Source organism: Centruroides vittatus, unplaced genomic scaffold (genome assembly GCF_030686945.1).
Source record: "Centruroides vittatus isolate TY-2023 unplaced genomic scaffold, ASM3068694v2 contig_634, whole genome shotgun sequence".
In the NCBI taxonomy this organism is placed as follows: domain Eukaryota; kingdom Metazoa; phylum Arthropoda; class Arachnida; order Scorpiones; family Buthidae; genus Centruroides; species Centruroides vittatus.
The window spans coordinates 782,420-807,489 of record NW_027122389.1 but is presented as its reverse complement, the minus strand read 5'-3'; the positions used below and the strand labels follow the sequence as shown (position 1 = coordinate 807,489).

The window sequence follows — 25,070 nt, the reverse complement described above, 5'->3', positions numbered from 1 at the left end:
CGCCAATACCGAATCCCCGAATGTTACCTAAAAAGGTTGAAGATCTTAATTGAATCATACCTAAAGGCCGGCATTATAGAGGAGAGTTCATCTGAATGGAACTCTCCCATACACATTGTGGAAAAGACCGCTGACGAAATACGGATGACCTTAGACCTCAGACGCATTAATGAAGTGACCGCTTCACAAGAGTTCCCTCTTGCCCGAGTTGATGAAATTCTGAGTAAGCTTCATGGCAATAGATACTTTTCTGTATTGGACCTCAAATCTGGTTATTTTCAAATCGACCTCGACCCATCTGTGCGTCACGTATACGCCTTCTCGACTCCTTGGGGGAAGTATCAGATGTGCCGCCTACCCCAAGGAGCGAAGAATAGTGGTCGTTTCTTCCAAGGTGTAATGTCTAATCTCCTGGCACCATTCATTGGGATCAACTGTTATGTGTTCCAAGATGACATAGTCATCTTCTCTAAATCTTTTGAGGAACATATAACGCTGCTCGATAGGATTATCGGAATTCTTTATAATGCCAATCTTAAATTACACCCGAAGAAAAGTAAGTGGGTAGTCGAAGAGGTACGATATCTGGGACATATTATCAGTCAGGAGGGAGTACTCCCGGACCCAGATAACGTACGTGCAATTCGTGAAGCACAACCTCCTCGCAACATCAAGGGCGTGCGCAGTTTCTTAGGAATGGTCGGCTTCTTTCGAAATTTTATTCCTAATTTCTCGGACATAGCCTTACCGTTGACAAATTTGACAAAAAGGAAAAGTAAATTCAATTGGGATAATAGTTGCCAAGTTAGTTTCGAAAGATTTAAAATGTTGTTAACAAAACCCCCCTTATTAAAACATCCCGATTTCTCAGCCCCTTTCCATTTATTCACTGATGCGTCAGACTATTGTGCTGGTTCTGTCCTTGGGCAGATGGAAGATAACTCATTTTTCCCGGTGGGCTATTTTAGCAAAAAATTCAATGGCGCTGAAGTGAACTATTCTACGATCGAAAAGGAATGCTTAGCAATCATATTATCTTTCCGCCACTTCAAACCCATCATTTTGGGACACAAGGTAGAGGTCCACTCTGACCATAGGCCTCTGGTATTCATAGGAACCATGAAAAATCATAATAAACGGTTAATGAGGTGGTCTATGGAGTTAGAGGATTATGATTTTAATATTAACCATATCAAAGGAAAGATAAACCTAATAGCTGATGCATTATCTCGTCCCGAACCCTTTGAGTCCAAGAAAACATTGCGGGAGTGTAACGTTAATTCCGTTCACTCCGATCTGTGGAAGAGGGTAGTCATGTCACAGGAGGAAGATGAATTCCTTCTGAAAATAAAGAAAAACCGCATCAATCAGAATCCTGGTCCACCAATTGCAAATGATGGTATCAAACCCGAATTTGTGCTAGATGGCGGTGTATTAATACATATAAAACCGGGGTGCTTTGGACTCCGCCAGTGGAGGCAAGTTTGCGTAGGAAAGGGAATGATAGACGAGGTAATTAGGGCAGTCCATTGTTCACCCTTATCAGGCCATCTTGGTTTCGAGAAGACTTATCATTTAATTGACCGTTACTATTATATTAGGAACCTTAGGGCACACGTTAAGCGCATCGTTCGTTGCTGTCAGATTTGTCAAAAGCATAATCTCCATCATGGTCGTGCCCCATTCCAGGAAACGGAGGTAGCTGAGTTTCCCTTTCAAAAAATTGCTATCGATGTTATAGGCCCTCTTCAAATATCTCCGGGAGGCAACCGTTATATTTTTACCATGATTGACATCTACACACGCTTTGCCGAAGCAGTCCCTATTAAAGATCAATCAGCTCAAGTTGTAGCGGATGCCATCTTTGATTATATAGTTTGCAGGTATGGTTGCCCTGATATTGTCATTTCCGACCGCGGGAGTAATTTTACATCAAAAATATTTCAGGACGCTTGCAATCATCTACAAATAAAGCATAACATCACGACTGCGTACCGCCCATGCTCTAATTCCATCTGTGAGCGTTTTAACAAAACACTATGCGGTACTATAGCCCGCATATCGGAGGGAAATAATCGGAATTGGGACTCATTTATATCACCAGCACTATTTGCATACAACAACGCTACCCATGCGTCAACTAACGAATCCCCGGCCTTTTTATTATATGGCTTTGACCCCCGATTCCCTGTTGCGTTCCCATCGGAACGGCAGGATATCAGCCTGGAAAAGCCCCGCGGAATGGAATTGAGAGGTAGATTAAGCGCTATACGGGAAGCCGCTTATGAACTGGGGAGGCAACGGAACTCTAATAACCGAAAACGTATCAACCAAAATAGGGAACTGAACAATTGGGTGGAAGGACAACGAGTATGGTTACTCCGTAAAGGTAAAAATAAGAACTCTGGGAAGTTCTCGGCGAAATATTTAGGACCCTATCGGATTACACGTATACTAGGCCCCGTCACTATGGAAATTGGTGATAATCGTAAGAATAACAAGTTTATTGTACACGTAGATCGCTTAAAACAATGTTATGTTCCGATGTATAAAAACGCGAAAAGAAGAGAGCATAACAGACACCTCACGAAACCAGAAGATGAGGAACCGATTTACGATTCGAACGATGAAGATATAGGTGAATATATCAGGTACTGGACTCGTGATAAAGATTGCCCTTCACACGGACCCCAGGATCAACAGAATGGATTTGAAAGACTTGATGATGATGGCAATCCTGGCATTAGATCCAACCCGTCACCGAAGCGGCGGTACGACCTACGAGGTCGCAGATTAGATTACCGTAAGATACATTACGGTAAATAACCTTTTGTGGGGGGGCGTATGTGGCCGTGCGCCTTATTTTGTATATTTTTGTATATATTACTCTTAGTATTTAGTCCATTTTCTTCCTCTTTGTTAGTTCTTTTGTCCATCTTTTTCTAGAAACTTCTGTCTTCCCTAACCCTTCCCTGTTCAAATGGGGGTGACCTAATTAGAATACAAAGAAGAGGTGGTAGCCTGGGGGCTAAGTGGAGGAGGAGAGGTCACTTTTTGACTGAGACGTCGAAGGGACAGGACGTATTGTGAAGACCTCCAGGTTGTTCTAGCATCAACTGGAGGACAAAGGACGGTAAGCCTAAGCCAACGTTCGTGAGAAATCCGAAGTATATTCTGATATAGGAACTTCGAAAACCTTTATTGGGAGGATTGGAGAGACGTCCAAAATCAACAACACTGAAAATTATCAATCTAGTATTCGCAACCATCACCCCAAGATCGTCGACACTTTGGGTACCCATTCTTTTCTATCATACTTCTAACTATCCTATTGTCTATCTTTTCTTCCCTATCTTTTTTAGTCATATAAGTAGTTTTAAGTAATTAGTCTTAGTCCTTATATTTTGTAACGCGCTGAATATTCTTTTGTCGCGAGGTCGCATAACGATCCTATCCGAGCATCTGCCGGAATTATATGTGGAAAGGGTTATTATTGTAAAAACGAGGAGTGTCGGAAGTGTAAAGGAATCCTGCAAAGTAAATAAACACGGGTGACGAGAACATAATTTTGTGTTATATTCCATCCGAGAGGGTCGACTAAAAATTTTGGACAATGGCAAAAATTTGAAAAAACTTAAGTTTTATATATATGAAATAAGTACGGTATATAAAGAAGAGAATATGTTACGTATTTGTTAATGTTCAATATGTTTAAATTGTATGAATATGTAGTTTTAGAATATGTCTAATTCACAGGTTTGTTTTGTACCATAAGGGGAATCAGGTCCCTATCTACATAGGGACTAATAGTGCTTAAGCCCTGGGCCCCGAAGTGTCGAGGGCCCATAAAAATTGAATTATTATCATAAATTTCTAATAATTTTTCGTTAACAATGATCACTTATCATATAGTAAAAAATAGTTAGTAGTAATAATATAATAATAATGATAATTTATAGTATTATTTGTATTAACAAAGAATGAAGTCCAATTAGACTTCAATAAACCCTAGGTCCCGAAAAATCTAGATCCGCCCCTGAGGGGAGTCATATAAACTTCATTGTAAAATGGGGTCAAAAAATTTTGTTGTAGGAAGGGGTCGTAGATAGAAAGTTTAAGAGATTCTGACATAGGAGAACCCATTTTATATTTCTACGGATGAACAGAGTAAGTGTAACAGATCTAGATGGATACACCATAATTTTGAGTGAAATAGGATAATTTCAAGGGCAATTTTATCTCATAATGTTGGCAACTCTGGGCCCACGAGCGAGGTCTATAAACATAAGGTCTAGACACGATACCGTGATGCATCGCGGCAGTCGCCATGTTGGGACTCTTGTGGTGTGTACGGCGTTTCTAGAGCGAAGCTGATTGTTTCTTTCGATCTCAATTAGTTGGATTTCTCGTTATACATATTTATTTTAAATGGCTCGGTGTTCAGCACCGAATTGTAAAAATTGGATAGCCAAAGGTATATTTAATAGGCTTTAACTAAATATATTTTCAAATAAAAAGCTATGTCGATAGTTCGTGTAATAAAGTACGAGGATAAATTTATTTAGTTTCGAAATGCAAGATTAGAGAAGAAATTTGGAGATAATTGTTAAAATAAGAATATATTTAGTTTTCTATATTCACGCGCACTTTTACATTACACAAACTGCAAACAGGAGCTCAGACTAAACATTTTTATAAATTAAAATTACACGAAGAGAAAAGAAAACCATTCTCACAAACTTTACATCTTATTCAGTAAGCCTTCAAAAATATGTATTAGTTTATATGTATAAAAGAGTTCCTTCATTTAGGAACTCTTTTATACATATAAACTAATTATTTTCATAGAGAATTAAATAAGTATATTTATAAAATATTAATAAACAGTAAACAATACCAACAAATAGAAATATCAACTTCAACTATATTCATTGTTTATTTTATAATAAAACGAAGACCGTGTTTTGGTGTAATTTAAACAGGGTTAATTAAAACCACTTTAACGGTGCATGCTGCAAACATTTTATAATAAATGTTAAATATTGAAGCAGTTTATATACTGGATTTTTGTTTTCATCTAACATCAAAATATTTAAATGTATTAATAGCCCGATACCGTATTTTCCAATTTTATTAAAACTGTAACCTAAGAAAATGCAACACGTTCACACTGAATGACAATACTGTACACGCAGCAAATAGCATTACTTGTATCAAAATATGAAATTATAAAAGCAATAATAATTATAAAATATGCACCGAATTTCTTATTGAATATATTCAAGCAATATTGAAGCCATTTAGCTCTCCTGGATTTGTCAGCGGGAAAACGAAACAATCTTAAACCTTTGCCTGTCGAATTTTTACAATTCGGTGCCGAACACCAAACCATTTAAAATAAATATATATAACGAGAAATCCAAGTAATTGAGATCGAAAAAAAACAAACAATCAGCTTCGCTCTAGAAACACCGTACACATCAAAAGAGCCCCAACATGGCGACTGCCGCGATGCATCACGGTATCGTGTCTCGACCTTATAAACGTAGATCTTGCCGCGAGGGGAAAGCCGACTGACCAAAAATATCTGCGCGCGTCCAATTGTTTCCTTCTCCGCGTATCCTAAACGCACCCTCCTAGTTATAATGGATATCGTTTTCCTCGGCGTTACGAATAACTTTAGTCGATTCGTCGGGAAGAGTCTATTCGTATAAACGCAAAAATCAATAAAAATGCAAGATTTACTTTTGGTTAATTTTCGTCTAATTATTCGAGTTATTTTCTTTTTTATACTATTTGCCCCGTAAACCCGTAAATTACTTTTATTCCATCGTTAATGCTAATCATTTTTACACTTTACGCTTTTCGGTCATATAAGGTAAAGAAAAGGAAAGCGACGTTTCTCGGAAATTAAAAAATAAAATAACACGTGACAGATTTCCGATAATACGTTTTTAATTTTACTGAAAAAGTAACACAATAAATATTTACAATTATAATTATTCGAGAGTTTTTGAATTGTAAAAGTTTAATCTTCAATTAACTTAGGTTATTTCGCTCTAAATAATTGTCACGTAATCTTCCAAACGTGTACTCTCCCGGAAGAATCTACCCCGAAAATCCTTTTGTCACCGGTTATAACTTCTCAGTCTATTTATATAAGGGTTATTTACTTCTAATTTTAATAAAAATTCCGAATTAATTAAACCCAATTAATGTAATGGCGCTTTTATTTCGTCTTCTTTTCGCGTAAATAATTCGACGTAACTCTCTTTACCGAAATCCGATTATCAGAAAACAATAGGTCCGTTCCGCTTTGAAAAGATTTTCCACAACAGTACGTAACGGTCGGCAGTTAATCTTTCGGAACTTCTACGTGTCTATCGATGGATTATTATACCGTGCACGTATCAAAAGCTACAATAGGGTCTGCTTATTGTATTTCGATTACAGGTATACCTCGAGTTACGTCGTTCCCGATTATACGTCGTTTGTCAAAGAAATATATGAAAAAATAAAAATCGAGTTTAAGTCAGTTTATTCGACTTTAAATCCGTCCGCCACAAACATTGAAGTCGTAATATCACTAGAGAAGCGTTGAAAGCGCGTAAAATCATATTAAAATATGTACATTTACAGTAAATGTTAATATAATCATTATAAATCCTAGAGAATAAAACATGAAAACATCTGTGTTTCTGTGTTGTCGTCTTATTTAGCGATCTTTAAGTGCTCATTATTGGTGTTTCCTCCATTATTGGCGTTTAGTTACGACGTAGGTCGAAGCTACGACTTACGTCGTAACTACACAAGTAAATTCGACTTACGTCGCCTGTCCCGAAACCAATTACCGACGTAAGACGAGGTACAGTAGAGAGTCGTTAATCGGAACCCCGGTAATCGGAATCGCCGGTAATCGGAACGATTTTCAGTCGGACTGCGTCGTGCCGAATCGAACGATTTTGATACTAGATTTACTTCTAAAGTATAATTTTCATGTTTTTATATTCTTCAATATATTATTTTGTTTGTACAAAATGCAGAAATAATTTTTAACGATACGATAGCCTCGATTATTATTATAAAAATTTTCGTTAGGCTTAAAATCGACGAAAATTCAACACGAAGCGACACGCGACGGAAAAAAATTTGAACATCGGACAGGTTAATGTATTTTTTCGTACATAATCGGTAATCGGAACAAATCACTAATCCGAACAACCCCAGTCACCAATTGATTCCGATTTCCGACTCTCTACTGTATACCTGTATAATTATCGTCAACATCGGCACTTTCGAGCCGTATTAGTCTCCACACAATGGACGGTTATGGACTTTAATTATACTTAAGAGTTCGAAAACGCGAATATCACCTTTTATTAAAATACTACGGTAAAAATTCGGCGAGTAAACGGGATTAAACTAATTATTATTAATTAATTAGAATTTTTATAATCGTTTTAACGTCGGGGTCGATAAACCCAGAATTTTCTTTAATTGCGGTCCGGTTTACGGCGTTATCGGACGGTAATCGTCGAGGACGCGGGCTACTATCGTTAGACGAATATAAATACGCAAATACGTAACACTTGGAAAATAATTGAAGAATATTTTGTAAATATCCCGACGGGCGATAGACGTATCCGACGTAATTCGAACCATTTCAATTAATTTCTTTCTAAGCTCATTTCCCGCAGTTGGCATTGTAGCGGAAAGACGGAACGTTCCTCCTATATTAGGAAAAGTTTCCCGTTTAAAGTTTTCGTTTCCGGTTACGCAAGAAAAGGCTATTTTATATTTTGGAACATTTGAATATTTCGTTCGGAAAGTATAATTACGAATTTTAAGTTTCGTCGGATTTACCGGGTTCATTTTTTGTTTAACTACGAAAATATTATTAAAACAACATTATTTTATTAGGAATTGACCTAGGTTAATTCTCGTGGCAATTGTGTTATTTTCGAAATGATAGAAAAGAAACGTCGTAAGGGCATTTAGAAATACAAAAATTTAACGGTTAAAAATTGAAGTATTATAAACATTTTCGAATTTCCTGTTAAACGGATCTTAGAGTAGCGATATCGGTAACTTCCTTCGATACGACAGAACAAAGGAAAGAAGGATACGATCGCGGGCACCGCTTCTAAATGAGTAAGTTGCTTTTTGGATCCAACTTTCGACCGTTTTCGTTTTCGTTTCGTCTCTCGTACAATATTTATTCACAGATTTCGTTCTCGTATTCGTCCTCCTTTCGATTTTCCGTGAAATAACGGGTGAGTGAAGTTTCCTGTTTGTTATTATTTATTAAACGTAGACTAAGTTACGCGCCCGGGTAGAATTATCGGATAAATGCCGGAGTCGAAATTTAGCGGCGAACGTCGCGAACTGCTTTTAATTTCGTAACGCAATCGCTTCCGTCGGTATCCGACGTTCTTTTCGTATAATAGTATCTAAATTGATACGGCATTTTATCCATTTTTTATTACCGCACTCTTTCTGCCATTTTGTTCGGAACAAACGAAAAGCGTAGAATGTTTCTTTATTATTAATAAAAAGCAATCTTCTCCGAGATTTTATTTTCTGTTAGTAAAAATTAATACAGACGTGTAGAACCGTCGAAAAACCCGATTTTTCTTAGAAACCGGTGAAAAATCCCTAGCCGGTCCCCCGACGACCGCCCGCGTGTCTACGGAAATAAGCGCGGATTAAAAAACACGCTACCAATAATACCGATTACGCGAAATCCATTTTACGCTACGCTTAACACCAGATTTTATAACCGGTAACGCGGAAGAATAGTTTTTGTAGCTAAGGCGCGTGTTCTATAAAAGCGGAACGATCTGCCGAATTATCGGGTTATTCCGGGGCTACGACGACGATTAGTTACTAATTTGACAAGAAGCGAGCGGATATTCCGCCATCTCGTATTAATTTAAATAATTACGATAAATTAATTTTAAATTAATAAATTGTTATCGCTATTAGAATTAATACGTCGGAATATTTAACAGACACGGACCCGTTCGAGAAGTTTTTATTTCGATATTACGGATCTCGGCGCGGGAGAAATCCTTAAAATGGGTCTTTAAAACGGTTAAAGCCTTCGCTGTCTCAATTTTAAGTCTGTTTTTTTCCATTCTGTCCACGGCGTATTTATTAATTAAAAAAACACGTTAACAGCCGCATCGGTGGCAGTGCCAAAAAACTAACTACCGTAGGTATTTCGCGTTCTAAGCGTTTATATCCCGCTTTGAAAAACGAGCAAACATTTCGCACCAGTTTTCGCCGATCCTTCGGTTTACCCCGTACTTCAATTTACTTTCGCAATGTTCTTTCGAATATGTAAACTCGTCAAATAAGTCGTTTTCATTCGCGATAAAAATTAGTGACACTTTCTTCGAGAATATGTAGCTTTCTCGTATATTCTTCCGAGCCATAAGCTCTTTTTCACTCGAAATGACCCAGTCCGTAAACCGGAGAGGCGCGAGAAATAATATACGTCACTCCCGAATATGTTCGCGACGTAATCGGAGTTCCCCGACTCGTACGTAATAAATGCGAAGATGTCGGTAGATCTTCGCTCGCTTTTATAATAAAAGTGACCGATTATATCCGGCAAACATTCGCTAATTTTAGCTTCGTATTGGTGGATCTCGTTAATTATTAACCGAAGATATATAGATAGGCAACCCGCGGCAGTCTGCGCCTTACGTATCACGCGCGGGACAAGCGATGCCGTTTTCTCGCATTTCCAAGTACAAATTATTCTTTTCCTTTTCCTTCTTTTCACCCAAGTTTGTATGTGTATTATAACTAGAACCTTTCCGAGGAGACGTAACATCTATAACCGTTTTTCCATTTCGCCTTTAAGAAATGACTTATTCTGATGCCGGAAACCCGACTTCAAACGGCACTTTTACGTTTTTTCGTTTTTACGCCATCGTTCGGCATGCGGACAGGTACGAAAACGAGTAAATTTATGGTCCCTCGCGGGTCAAATAGGACCGCCGAGATAGAATGTCTCGAAATCGATACCCCGGTATCCCGTAAGAAGATCCGCGCTTATTTCCTTAGCCACGTGGGCAGTCGTCGGGGGTCTTGGTCTTCGGAACTTTCGGCGTCGAAACCGTTCGAAGGCGCGATGACCCGCGGCTGGCGTGCTTATGATAGAACGGACACTACGGACACCTCGCACCCGTGGGTGGTGCTCTCTAGGGCGAGTCCTACGACGGTCTTTAGCGAGACGACGGTTGGCGCGTAATCCCGGGAATGTCTCCGTCGCCTGGCCACGCTCGGTCGGTTCCCTTCGTCGCATTTCGGGAATTTGTGGGACGAGACGGGGCGGCAGTTACCGTATCTACGGGCAAACCCGTGGCGGGATAGGGTACGGTGCGCGCCTAACGGCACGGTTTCGCGCATGCACGCGAGAGGAGGACTTATAACGTCTTAATGTGACATCAAATTGCATCCTTATTGCGCGGAAAATTATTTCTTTGCCGCGATACTACCATCGCTTATTGCATTTTTTTTTAACTCTCCGCCCCCGCGAACTACCGGACAATTTTTTAGCAGCCGATTATAGGCCCGCATTGCGGACATTGCGAGGCGGGGTCCGAAGTATCCGGAAAGAAAAATTCTTAGGGAGTACGTATTAATTTTACAATATATGCGTAAGGCAACCGACAACACCGATGCGCTGTTTTAATATAATTAAGCTTTCTGTTAGCTCTTATTAAACCTTCGTTAATGTGGTTAAGATATAAATTTGGGTCTTTCGTACGGAATTAGCCGATGCGAAGGAAACGGCGTGTCCGGGCAACTTCAAAAAAGTGGAGGCGCGGTGTTTGGCCACGTTTCGCCGAGAGGAAACGTGGGAACGAGCGTACAACGTGTGCAGAAATCAGAACGCTTACCTGTTACACCTGGAAGGAATGAATTTCGACGCCGTCAGCAAGTACGCCGGTAAGTGAAGGCTCCGAGCGGATTCGACCTTCGACCGCGGAACGATTCGCTTTCAATCGTTATTCTCTGTAACGCAGAGGAGGAGAAAGTGGACGAGATTCACCTGGGAATCAAGTGGAAAATAAAGAATTACTTAACGCAGGAGGGAAGTCCTAAAGTTTTCAAGTAAGTTTATCAAATTAATTTTTCCTCGGTGATCGAAATCGAGCAGAAAAACAATATTCTTTCAGCCAAACGGGATTTTACGCCAAAGAGAGGTTCGGGTGGAAAGACGAGAGATTCGTGGGAGGTTGTCTGTCTTTCAGATTTTCGACCCGGGAGTTGTCGGACGTGTCTTGCACTCGTCATCGATCCGCTTTCGTCTGTTCGAGAGAAAACGAGACGGAAACTCGTAAGGGTTTTACTCGAATTCCGTTTCATTGCGCTGTTTACCTTAACCACTGACGGTTGGCGTTCCCAAAGCCTTACTCTGCGATCCAGGCTGGACCTATTCCTACCTTTCCGGCAGTTGCCTTAAAGAGGTCGATGTCTCCGGGTTTTCCCACCACGATTGCCGAGGTCGATTCTTCTACCAGGAGAGTCGGGATTGGCCCGTCTCGGCCCGGGAATTCGACCGAAGCGAGCGGAACGATAGCCGAGGTTAGTCGACGTCTACTATTCTTTAAATTGTAAATAATCCTCGGGACCGCGCGATTTATTCGTTCTCCCGGTGGAAAGTTCTTACGGATATTTCTTAAGAGCAAATTTCGGCAGTCGACGTTTAGACAAATATTGGCGGGGAATTTTCCCGGCCGCCTAAATACGAGCCGATTACCCTTAAAAAAGACCTTCCGGAAGATATTCCCCTATGCGGATAGCCCGAGTGTTACGTCGCCGAAAGAAGAAAGAATACGCGATGCGCGATAACGCGACATAAATTTTGTCACTTCTACATTTAATATTAATAATAGAAAATCTTTTAAAAATCTTTTATTCGAAGCCCGGAACGAAACTTCCGACGATTGCCCGGAAAATCATTCGGACGACGGCACGATCGGGCGAAAGTGCTCCCGGAAGAATGGTTATTTTTGCCAAAAGGAAGCCAAGAAAATCGGTAAGTCGTCCCGGCGGCAAATTCGGCAAAGTACTTTAATCTAAGAGTAATTGTTTTCTTTCGAGCAGAGATAAAAGCCGCAATAAAACCCGGCCACACGGTACTGGCTTCTTTCGGACAATACGCCAATTTGACTTTCTCTATGGACGTGGAGGTGAGGATCGACGGAAAGAAGTACGATTACCGGGAATTAACGGACGTCGTCTGGTGGAAGAACGATTATCCCACTCTGTACGGAAACACTACTTACCGGCTTTATTATCGCGTGGACAGACTTCCGTCGGTGGCCATCTATTACTATTATTCGTTTAAATTACCCGGTTATCCTCACACGGTATTTTCCGACAGGGCAGGCATTTCGGTTTCGGGTAAGTGCGCGGTCTTAACGGCCGTAATTATATTAACGCTATTATAGACTAAGTAGATCGGCCCGGGTGTACATTAAAGCCGGAAAACTCTTGGCCGTTCGCGACGAATTACTTTTCTACTTATTTCTAGGATTATAATTATAGGCTATATCTTACCGGTATTAATATCTTTTTGCCGAGCGATCGACCGCACCCGTCATCGGGCAGTCGATACCGTACGATTTGTACGAAACTCGAACGAAATTTACGTTTTGTCGCACCTAAAATTTGACTTATTTTTATAAGAAATTTCGAAAACTTCCTTCCTTCGTCGTAAATTACGCTCGATTAATAAATTCCTCAAATATTTATTGATCGAAAATACGGTTAAAAGTAAAACTTGTATATTTTTATGAAAACGAAAGTATACAGGCCTATCATTTCCGAGAAAGGAATCGGAAGAGTTGTCCCTTTATCCGTTCTTCTCGATAATCACTTTCTATATTGTGTAATGTCTTTGTTATTTCTAGACGGAAAGCCGATAAGGTGGAAAGATAGCTTTAAAAGTCGTAGTTACCCGAAGACGGCGAATCTCGCGCGGCAATAAGCGGAATTTTATAAAAGTATTTTAACGTAAGGATACCGATATCGGCGGCCGATCGGTGGCCTTATCCTCGATTACGACCCGCGGATTCTACCGTATTTGTATAATTACGACCTACAGAGACCCGGTTGCCACCATTTTTCCGATATAACGATTTTGCGTAAGTTGGAAGAAAAATAATTATTAAAACAAAATAATGTCGAAATATTCAAACGCTTTCGTAATATAAGTACGACGTTCGCTATAATCCGGTTCTGTTAGTAGATGCGATTCGAGAATCGGTGACCGGGGGTGGCCGAATCCGGTCTTTTTTTTTTTTTTAACTCTTTCCGCCCTGTGGGCACTAAGAGGGCCTCTTTTAGTAGGCCCATTATGGGTTCGGCCAGGCCCACGATGGGGCGACCGGGTGGTGAGGGACGGGGCCCGACATATCCGAACGGACCACCCCCCGAAAAATTCCTGGGGATTATTCGACCCGTTCGGATTCGATCCCGGGTCCCCCAGAGCGGTAGGCTGCCACCTTTACCGCTCGGCCATCCGGCCGTCGTGGCCGAATCCGGTCGCGGTCGGAGTGGCCGTTTATCGGAAGAACGCGAAAGTCGCATCCTCTTACGGAACGCCTATTGGACAGCGCGCCCTCTGTTTATAATATTTTAACCGTACGTAATATAATACAAAAACCCGTTCTATAGTATAAATATCGTGGGTGTACTATAGATTACCACCTATGGAATTTCGGGACTTTGATTATATATTTGAACTCGGGGGATCGAGACGAGTTCAACGGTACCCTACTTTTGGACCGGAGACGAAAAATAAAAAAGTTATCATACTTTTTAATGGTCTCACGAAGACGGCACCATAGTTGCTAGTACTGCCATCTTGCGATAAAGTCTGCAAACCGTGACGTCGGACTACGGTCTTCTCCGGTAGGGTTAAACACGCGATACGAGAGCGGAGAGAGCGACGCGACTTCCGATCGTCGCGCGATCGCCATTTCGGCTAATGTTACTTATGGCAGCGAACGTGGCGACCGTTCCCACTGTTCGTGCTCCCGACTGACCTCCCGGAGGGGAGACGCCGGCAGGCTACCGTGTGCTAAATGTCACTAGTTATTGATTCACGGTAGTTCTTGAACAAAGTAAAGAAAAGGGGGAAACGTCTACTAAAGGCAATTTTAACGGCAAGCGACGCGACTCCCGATCGCGATAGCGAGGCCGACTTAGCGGAGAGAGCGACGCGACTCCCTGTCATCGCGCGATCGCCGGAAAAAAGTATGATAACTTTTTTATTTTTCGTCTCCGGTCCAAAAGTAGGGTATCGTCGAACTCGTCTCGATCCCCCGATTTCGGATATATACTCAAAGACCCGAAATTCCATGGGTGGTAATCTATAGTATCCCCGATATCGTTGCCGCTTTCTTTTATTTCTCCGATCATCGCACACTATTAATAATCATTTAACTCCTTCGACTTTGTCGGCCCGAGCTTCCGGTCGCCCGTTCGAGGGTAAGTTTCCAGTTTCGTTTACAATTAGCGCGTATATTACACCACGTAATAGTCAGAAAACTTACAAAACGATTATATACGTGTAAGTAGTCGGTGCCGAGTTCGTAAAAAGAAATTGTTTAAGTACCGTATACGGAAACCGCGATGAGGATCTAGAAGAGCCGCGCGCGGCTGGCCGGCAACAGTTCGGCCACCGCGGTATATACCTGGTACGGAGTTAACGAAAAACTTTAAAAATATTAAAAACTTAAATACGATAAGAAATTATCCACTTTTGGTCTTTCGCGCCGGTTACTCTTTCGGATATTCCGGGAGAGATTTCGCCTCAATTCGATCGTTTCTTATCGAAATATTTCGAAAAAGTTGCTCGGAAATAACGAGTTATCTATTTAAATTTAAAATAGAAGCGGTGCCGTAATTAATCTTACTTTTTCGCATGATTTTCGTTTTTAGAACTCTCCACCTACCTTTTAACCCTGACGATTCCGAGCGCGTGTTCCAACGAAAGCGTACAGGACGAAATGAGAATTATATATAAAGAACTGGTTTCGAACAGAAACATAACTTCCATGATTGAAAAGTTTCATAGTGAAATCAAAATTGGCAGAAATATCAGCTGGTGGCTGACCGACGTGGCGTAAGTTTGTGACGAGTAAACTTTTCCTTCGGTTCCGGTTAACTAATTCTCTTTGCTCGTTTGTAGCGAGAAGGACGATAAAATCGTGGTAGACATCGTATTCTTTTTCCATTTAAAAGACCGAGGATTAATAAACGAAAAGGAAAGAATCCTGCTTCCGTTGCAGAAATTCATAAATAATTCCGTCACCGAATATATCCGAAAGTGGAAAGTCGACAGTTTCAAACTGACATTTTCGGGTAAGGATCGACTTATTTGTCGGCAGGAATTAGTTACGCAGTTACGCGGCGATTTAATTTTTCGTTTCAGGTCGATGCTTGGCAGAAGAACGTCGATTCCACGATACGAATTTCACCTGGAACGACACTTATTATTCCCTGTCGGCGGTTTCTTCTCCTCCCTGTTTAACCCGTACGTAGTTTCCCGTTAGGGTTAATGTTACCTACGGTTCCGAGATGGCGGCTGGTCTCCGATTCTAGCAAATAGAAGAAGGGAAACAGTGGGGATGCGCGTTCTAACCAACCTAACCTATTCTAATAAACTACCATAACTATTACCGACAAAATTATTAGAATAGGTTAGGTTAGAACGTGCGTCCCCACTGTTTCCTCGCTGGAATCAGACCGGCCGCCATCTTGGAACCGTAGGTAACGTTAACCGCCGTTAGATTCTCCGGTGGAGTTTCACCGTTCGATCACCGAATTTCTTTCCGTTTAGAAAAGTGGGAACTGGTAACCAGGAAGTGCCGAGGAGGATACGCCAAAGAATCGAAATGGGAAGACTTCGACTACTCCAAATGCCTTCGGTCCAACCAGTTTTCAGGTAGACGCGTTAAACCGGGACGCGCCGGGTTCCGACCGAACCGTCTGACCTCGATTTATCTTTAGCCAATCCGCCCCCTCGCCTATGCGTGCCGGGATACGCCGACTGGAATGTCGACCTCTGTCTGCGACAATACCGAGAAGAATTAAACTGGTCGGATGCGGTCGAAGAATGCGGCAAAGACGGCGGATTCTTATTCTCTCCCCGCATCGACGCTAATAATCGGGTGGAGAATTTCCAGTTCCTTTTCGAACAGGGTAAATATAAATTGCTAGAAAATTGTAAAATTTTACGGGGAAAACTAAACCGGTGTTATTTCCCCAGGAAGGCGGAAGGAAGTGTGGCTGGGAGGGCGCCGAAATGCCGGCCCGTTTCAGTGGATGGCGTTTTATCCCGAAACCATAAACGCGTAAGAGTTGTCAATTATCTCTTTAGTTATATTCGTCGTCTCTAATTTTTCCACGCCTTAACAGAAGCGGCCCCGCGAAGTTTCGTTGGGAAGAAGGACAACCCGTTCCGGGCAACGACTGTCTGAGCGGCGTAATTGGCCAGCGGGAAATTCTTCTGTACAGCCGACGGTGCCGGGAAAAACGGCCTTTCTGGTGCATGCATAAAGCGTTCGTTGGGGAACAATTACGTAAGTAGAGCCAAACAACCGGCGGACGACGTCGGGCTACTTTTGCGCCATTATATTTAATTAATTACTAAATAATTTGTCACTAGAGAGAGGCGTTAGGCGCCGTCTGTTGTCAAATTTAATAATTAAAAATATTAATTTAATTATAATTAATAAATTTGATAAGAGACGGCGCCTAACGCCTCTCTCTAGTGACAAATTATTTACTAGTTAATTAAATATAATGGCGCAAAAGTAGCCCGAGGTAATTTAACAATGTGCCGTAGCCCGTAATTGTCCCGACGGTTGGAAAAGTTTGCCTTGGCTGCGGAAGTGTTACCGGCGGACGGAAATAAAAATGAATCGGAGGCGATGGCGAGAGTATTGCGGAAAAGGAGGAGGAAGATTGGCCACCCTGGCGCTCCCCGAAGTCAATACCTTGGTTAAAAGTTATATATCGGAACGTAACGGCACGGGTAAGTAGCCGCATGCGGTAATTAACGCTTCCGAATTTTTGGTGAAGACGCGCGCTTTGCTCCAAGATTCCGGCTGGTGGATCGGACTTCGGAGATCGGACGAAGGATTTATTTGGGAGGAGGAAGACGAAACCGTTCGGTACGTGGATTGGGCCGCCACTACGGATTTCGGACCGAATTACACGGCCGGATTAATAAAGGTGGAAGGTTCCGGCGTTTTCTGGTCTCTGGACGATCCGGAAAAGAATCACTTCGGCATCTGCCAATCGACGGTCGAAGGTACGACCGCCAGAGAAACGACGCGGCCCAATTATTTAAATTTAAAAGCGTAACTTTTGTAGATTCCAGAGTTTCCTGCGAAATAGTTGTCGTTTCCGAAGGCGTATTCAAATGCCTCTGTAGCGAAAGATATTACAAAAGTGTCACGTGGTATAAAGATGGCGTTATCGTCAACGGAACGCGAGGATTGACGACCGGCGGCGACGAATATTTAACCGTACGAAATTTACTTTCTACCAACGCCAGTTTAGACCGGGCTCGACTCCAGGGCTATTATTGGTGCCAGGTGGATCAGAAGCGTCCTTTCGTCTCCGTCGCTTCGCCGCAGATTCTTTTCACCTACAAAAGTAAGATTAAAGTTTCTCTCTTATCCAATTGTCGATAAAGACCATTAATTAAATCCGCTTTAGACGTGTGGACGTTCGTCGGCGAGTTCGATTCTTCTATGGATTTTCTTCCGTTAGATCCGAGCACGGCGGAATATTCTATTCGATGTCGGAATATCGGCGAAAAGATGGAAAAAGCTTTAGCTTCCGTCGGACGGACTGCCGTACACGTAAATCGACTATCGGAGACAAAGTGAGTGCATATTTGTATACACCTATATTCAGTGGTGATATTCGAAATATTTAACAAGGGGTTCGCTAGCAGAAAATTTTTCCCCGACAATCACCGACAAACGAAATGGAAGTTTTGGCTAGAAATAAATACAATACCTTTTTTGCAACCATATATCTAACAATCAGTGGCGTATTTAGAACGTAACGAGCCACGGGAGAAGGCCAGGTAACAATAGTATTTTAAAGCTGTCGACCTTTTTTTTTTTTTTTTTCAAGACAGAGAAATTCTTTACCGCGATATGGCGCTTCTAGAAATAGGCACGCGTCATCATCTCTCGAGATACATTATACTTTTTCTTTCGCTGTCCATAGCCCGACACGTGTTTCACAGCCATCTTGTATTGTCTCGCGCGCGTGGCATTCTGGGATCTCTCTTATGACTGGATCTACTTTCGAGAACACTCTCGAATCGATCGCGATTAAACCTCGATTGAAACGGTCGAGAGAGATCGCACCGAGATATACTCCCCGACCTCGCTCACAATCTAGATCGAAATGCTGGGTGCAAACGGGGTATAAGGCCCTAGTTTAGTAGTATTACAGAGTATAATACGCATATTTTAATATATTTAAAAAAAACAAACCCACTGAGAAATGTTCCGTGCGTTTAACAAGGTTCGGGAAACTGAAAATTTTAACAACGGGTTCGGCCGAACCTGTGCGAACCCGCCGAATATCACCACTGCCTATATTGCGTAACGGTTGTGACCATTGATTTCGACCTCGGTTGCAGGGGTAAAATAAAAGTAAACTTTTTCGTCTACACACACTCTTCGAGTAAGAAGAGAGATACAAAAACGGACGAAAGTAAAGAGAAGTTATTAAACGAACTGCAGAACCGAATGACCCGTAGTTCCGGTTTATTAGCGGAATTGAAAATATCGCCGGAAAGTATTCGAATAAAAAGTGCAGGTAGGTCGAAGTCTTTCTACTCTTCCGTTTAGTAATCGACGGCATTTCTTTTAGCTCTTCGTACTTCGTGTAAAAGGGGAATTCGTTTACGTACGAACGATTCGCGAAACAAAATTACACACGACACCCGCGAAATTCCCCCTCAAAACTGCGTAAGCTTTAACGTAAACCCTACTTTATCTCGGTTCCATTTTAGTTAATTAAGTGGTCGAGACGGGAGTATTCTAACCGGACGTTTGTCCCGTTAACGTAGCCGACAGAACGGGAAAATCCCGCATTTCCCAGATTCACCCCGTTGTTTAAACAGAACCGAACTTTGTCGGTGAGGTTTCGGAATTGTTTCCGTATTTAACGTTTAACAGATTTGGCAGGTACTCTAATTACAGTTACGTACGTCGAGTTTTTCACCGGCCCGTTCGAGTGACAGAAATTGCGTACCGCGAAGGTAGCTACGTAAGTCGTGTTTTCCGCAATTGTGTTATTCTTTCGACTTTTACGCGTACGTAATCTTACATCGAAAGCGTAATTGTTAAAACTTCCAAATAACAAACGATTTAATTCGGAATCGATAAAGAACCACAAATTTTCCTTTTCAGACGGTTGCTTTTCGACAGTAACGGAGATGGGCGACAGAAACGTAACTTGGCCTAGAAAAAATTTCGGCGAAATCGCTTTAACCGTAGAAGACTGCGTGACGGGTAAAGCTTACGTTTACGCTCTTGTACCGGTCGTAGCGCTACTAAATGATATTATTCTTCGATAATTAGACAGAGGCGATGCTGTGGTTAGAAGGTGTTTGGGAAATTTCACTCGCGGCACTTATTGGGGTCCCGTGGACGGAAAATGCCGGGGAAAACTCTCCGACCTCACTCTGCGATTGAAAGAATTATCTGCGGTAAGTAAGCGCTGCCAATTCCTATTTCTTCTTAAATACAATAAATTAAAGCGTTTTCGCGCAATAAATAACTGTAAATATCCAGTTTTATCGGAAATAAGAAAAGTAATTTTTTTAAGCGGTCGAACGGCGCGTCGTAATAATTTATCGATTAATAAGCCGAACTTTCTATAACGGAGAATGTATAATATTTGTATTATTTCGCTTAATATTTTTATATTAAGAGGAATTATAAATGTAATTTTCCTTCAAAAAGAAGATAAACTACACAAACTTTTGTAGATTTACCCGAGCCTTTGACTCGGTTGTTACGGATCGTCTTCGGTATTAACTTTGGTCGTCGAGTAGGCCTACGTCTAATAAATCCGTTCGACTTTTGAATATTCTGTTTTAGAATAGAATATAAATCGAAGAAAAAGGATTTATCACCGGATGGTGTAGCTTCGAGTGAAGGAACCGTCCAGCCCTTTTTTCTCGCAATGACCCGCCCGTAATTGTTTATAAAGCTTCTAAATGAAGAGCTAGAAGCTAGAAGCTTTAGAAGCTTTTCGTCGTGGTCTTCGATCGAAACGAAACGTTTGCTTCCCTCTGGCTATATTCCGGTCTTGGCTGCCAATTACGGAATAATATAAAATACACGGGAATTAATTTTCGTTCCACTTTTCTTTTTCCGAAGAAATATAAAAGAAAAGACCCCGAAGGCGAGACAAAAGGCTACGTCGGTGTTTTCTCCCTACGGCGAAACGAAGTTAAATTCTACGGAAAGTTACGCCGGGTTATTCGCATCTTTGTCGTCGAGTGTAGTATAGTACGGTACGTCCGTACCCGGTACGGGACCCGCGAGATGATTTTAATACACCGAAAATCTACGCTTACGGATCCGTCTTTAAATTAGATATACGAGGACGGAGTTGGGGCAAGCCCCGATTAAGCTACGGTCGATTAAACGGGCTTTTGGTATTTCGGAGCGGGTCGCCCACTTTTACCGAAAGACGATCTCGGCGGGCAAATTTATGGAAAAGTCGTGGAAATATTAATACGAACGGTAAAAGAAATGTGGTCGGTGGAGATTATTTAAAGATATAATTGGATAACTTAAGATTGAAAAAAACTGTCGTCGGTCTGTTTGTTTGTCTGTCCGTCTTTCTCTAATCTCGAGAACGAAGTTAGAAAGACGAAAGAAGAGACTAGATATGTAGACATTCGTGGCAGGATGTCCCGATTAACTACGTAATAAATTTTGATGCGAAGTGGAAGTTATGTAATTTCCGTTCAAAAATTTCCCCCCTCCGAAGGCAGTCGGACGACTGACGAGACTCTATCGTTAAAGGATAAGTATGACGTACGGGGGCCAGACACTGCGGCACTAATTTGAGGCGGAGAGCGTCTATTTTAAATTAAAAATACGATTAAAAATTGCGGCCCGGCATCGGGCCCGTGTCGCGTTAAATAATTATTATTACGAAGTCTTCTAGAAATTTATAATACGAAACATTTAAATCTGGCAGGCCGACTATTATAGGTTATTGTGTATAGGATTGAATTAAACTAGAATTAATATATTCAAAATAACAAATCTATTGTATAAAAAGTTTTTTCTAATTACCCGATCGATTTCGTCATTCTAATTTCGCGTCGAAGGAACTTCCGAAGTAAACGTAAATACGCAACGTCCGTTGTAGGTATCGGAGTGACCCGTTTGTACCGGGGTATTTTTTTTTTTCGAATCGCGTTCTTTTCTCGGAGTAGGACCGAGTACGGCGATTGGATCGCCCGGAGTATTATTTCCGCGTAACTGGCACTTATTAAAATGCTCTAGTCCCGTTATTTATCGTTGTTAAAACGGAATAAAAATAAAAATGAATTCTCCGCGCGGTTATAAAAACAAATATATAAGAGTAAACTTATTTGATTGGATAATTATTATTGGTTTTCTTCGCTAAAATATTATTTAGTTTCTTAAAATTTTAGAGCGACGACGTAAACGTTACCAAACAGTTAAGTATTTTAGTAAACGACTGGCCTCGAATTCGAGCCATCGACATTCACTACGTGGCCACTTGCTTGGAGAAGGTGTCCGGCAAACCGAATTTCAGTGTAAGAACTTAGGTTAATTTTCCGAGTCTTCTCTCCGTGGCATTTTATTATAGACGTATCGTTACAGAATCCGCAAGAATCGTTCCGAGAAATCGCCTCGACCATCAACAATTTAATGAAGGTAGATTCTTCCGTTTTGGCCTCGGCAAGTACGAAAACCAACGCTTCTTCCAGGTAAGGTCTCGGACAAAAAACGGTTGTCTTTAAAGGACGAAAGGTGTCGACAACGGATTAATCTCGTTATCCAGAATTACAGCTTCGTTGGAGAGCCTGCTGGAGAACAATAACGTTTTTGTAAATACGAGTGACGAAAACATAATTATCGCATCTCACCCGCCGACCTCGGAAAATGTGGAAGTCGGAATATTTGTACCCGTGGACACAAATCGGGTGGAGAGTCTACACCGGGATACGTTATTAAACGACGAATATAGAGTGAGAATACGTCTCCCTTCGGAGGTGTGGAAAGACGGAGCTTCGTCTAATGCCGCTTTTAATTACGTCGTATACAAAAACGATGCCCTGTTCTTCACCAACCGCACCGATCGAGCCGTAGTCAGTAACGTTCTGTACGCACGCCCGGCGGGAGGCCCGGTTCGTTTGAGTGCCAAAAGAATAGAAATCGCATTTCGAGTGTTTACGGTAAACTTCCGAAGGGAAAATATCCCGTATAGTATAATATAATATATATCGATATAACGCGGAAGACGAATCCCGATAACGTTCTCGTCGACTCGCAGGTTTCCCGCCGAATACCCCACAGTCCCAAGTGCGTTTTTTGGGATTATTCCGCCAACCGCAAAATGGGAGATTGGTCCGATCTGGGTTGCGAAACGAAAAACCGAACCGCGGGTCGCGTGGTATGTCGCTGCGATCACGCGACTAACTTCGCCGTTTTGGTGGTACGTAATGGACTTATTTGTATTTTTAACATTTATTTCCAAATATTACGACGACCGAAAATTGTATAATTTTAATTGTTGTAGAATTTACATCCGGATTACGTGGAGCAAGAGGTACACGCCGTAGCCCTGGATATCTTCACCTACGCGGGGTGCGCGCTCTCCATAATGGGGCTGGTTTTAACACTAAGCAGTTTCGTAATGTTCGAGTAAGTTGAAACGAAATCTCTTTTCCGGTATTAATAATTAACTAATAAATAGCGAACCGATTAATTTTAAAAGATATTGTAAATGCCGAACGATCAGTAAAATTTTCGTTAAGTCCGACCTCACTCTTTACACCATAGGCGACCTTCTCTATTTCTCCAAATTTAGTAACATCGACGCCCGTACGTAGAGACAGCCCCGCGATGGTTCGATTAGAAATTAAGTAATTTGGTATTAGAGATAGACGTAAGAGATTTACGGGAAAAATTAGTTAAAATTTTCGTCACCGGGGAAAAATTCGGCGTTGCGAGGATAACAATTATAAGACGAGCGAACGAAATTTTACGAAAAGAATAAAATTACATTTTACGGATTTACGTGATCATTTACAGTCGTTAGTCTGAATTAATATAATTTAATCACGAAATATATTTAGAAAACTGAGAAAAGGAGTGGTGAGCAAGGTTCTGTGTAATTTGGCATCGGCCATATTGTTAAGTCTGATCGTCTTCGTTTCGGGAATCGATCGAATTTCGTCCGAGAAGGGATGCATATTTGTGGCCGCCCTCCTGCATTATTCGTTGATGGCCTCGTTCTGTTGGATGTTGGTGGAGGCCTTACAGCAATATCTGAAACTAGTCAAGGTGCTGAATACTTACATCCCCAAATTTATGCTCAAAGCATCCATTTTTGCCTGGGGTGAGTCTCCGACTATTTTTTTTAAATTAAAATGCGTATCGGTGCAAATATGGCAGCCTCTTACGGATATCCGTTTTCTCCTAGGAACTCCTTTAGTCGTGGTGGTCGTAATAATGTCCGTCGATTATAGATTGTACCACGGAGGAAAAAATTAGTAAGTGGTAATTTATCGGGAGAGAGTCGAATTCGAAGGAATTAAACTTTGTTTTTCCTAGTTGTTGGCTTCAAATGGGAGCATTCTATTACGGATTCCTCTTGCCGGTGGGAATAGTTATGCTGGTCAACTCGGTGATATTTTGTTTGGTCTTTTATTCCGTCGCCCGGACGAAAAAACCGAAGCTGAAGACAGACGACAAGAAACTGGTTCTGAAACGGTTAAGGGCGGCAGTTTGCATTTTAACCCTTTTAGGTAAACGCATTCTCGTTCGTCGTTACGCTAAACGCAATTACGGTAAAAATAAACGGTAATTATTACGTAGGACTATCGTGGACGTTCGGTTTCTTCGCCATAAACGGCGCGAAATTGGTGTTTAAATATCTGTTCACCATTTCCGTCACTCTTCAGGGATTCGTCATCTTTCTGTTTCAAGTAAGTGCTCTTTAATCGTCGCCACTCGAAATATTCCAAAATTGAAATATTGTAATTTCTTAGGTCGTCTGCAACAAAAGTGTCAGAGATTCGTGGATAAAGTATCTTCGACGAAAACGCTCGGCCGGTTTAGAAGATTCCGTCGTCTTCAGCGTTATCAGGAAAAACGATCGACAAAAATGTCCTTAAATCTATTTTAACGTATCGTATTCCGAGGTCGCGTATTTCCCAGGAATTTTAACTTTTCGTTAACGTTTGACGAGGACGTATTTCTGCGTAATGTATACTGGATTTATTATAATTTGCGATAAAATTTACTGGCGTAACACGTAAATATCGCCGGGTTTACGCGTAAAACCGACAATAAACTATAACTAATAATCCGCTCGTTTACGTTAATGCGAGTTTGTATACGTCGTCGTTCTTCCGTCGTTCTTATTACGAGTACCGGGCAGTCGACGACCGCTTTCGACATATTTAGGAAAAGCGGATCTCGTACCTTAAAAACAAAAAAATTCGAAATTCGAACGTAAATAACAACGCGCGCATTCGTTACCGTAACAGACGCGTTCTATACTCCTTACCCGACGGGTCGACTCGTTTCCGCTCGGAGACGACCGCGGCCTTTCTCTCCCGCGGAAACCGTCGCTTTCGGAGCGCTTTAACGTTTAGGTGGGAAGAACAATCGGGGAATTTAGACGGAAAAGCGTCCGTGGCCGGCGAGTTGCGCTAATCGGCCATCGACCGCGCGAGCCGACGATTTTATTAAGAATCGATCCTTAAAACACTTATCGCGTATACCGGC

General features: G+C 41.6%; 1 protein-coding gene across 1 annotated transcript; it reads left to right on the top strand.

Moving 5' to 3' along the window:
* Nucleotides 1–8,130: 8,130 nt before the first annotated feature.
* On the top strand, nucleotides 8,131–24,646 carry LOC136979772 (uncharacterized). The gene is made up of 32 exons (XM_067275804.1): nucleotides 8,131–8,151; nucleotides 8,226–8,273; nucleotides 10,789–10,962; nucleotides 11,040–11,127; nucleotides 11,193–11,353; nucleotides 11,425–11,601; nucleotides 11,942–12,055; nucleotides 12,124–12,423; nucleotides 14,968–15,151; nucleotides 15,218–15,390; nucleotides 15,461–15,562; nucleotides 15,869–15,973; nucleotides 16,039–16,230; nucleotides 16,298–16,382; nucleotides 16,447–16,610; nucleotides 16,877–17,065; nucleotides 17,132–17,344; nucleotides 17,407–17,691; nucleotides 17,755–17,923; nucleotides 18,698–18,876; nucleotides 19,473–19,574; nucleotides 19,644–19,771; nucleotides 21,743–21,868; nucleotides 21,936–22,042; nucleotides 22,117–22,510; nucleotides 22,609–22,770; nucleotides 22,855–22,979; nucleotides 23,414–23,676; nucleotides 23,761–23,830; nucleotides 23,892–24,085; nucleotides 24,156–24,265; nucleotides 24,329–24,646. Exons 1-32 carry the CDS (start codon nucleotides 8,148–8,150, stop codon nucleotides 24,452–24,454), a joined length of 5,013 nt encoding a protein of 1,670 aa, XP_067131905.1. The 5' UTR covers nucleotides 8,131–8,147; the 3' UTR covers nucleotides 24,455–24,646.
* The last annotated feature ends 424 nt before the right edge of the window (nucleotides 24,647–25,070 follow it).

Excerpts from the sequence above, each read along its gene's own strand:
- LOC136979772 (XM_067275804.1), top strand. Across the intron at positions 12,056-12,123 it reads AAAGGAAGCCAAGAAAATCG|AGATAAAAGCCGCAATAAAA; the intron begins GTAAGTCGTCCC and ends TCTTTCGAGCAG. Across the intron at positions 17,692-17,754 it reads GATTCTTTTCACCTACAAAA|ACGTGTGGACGTTCGTCGGC; the intron begins GTAAGATTAAAG and ends AATCCGCTTTAG.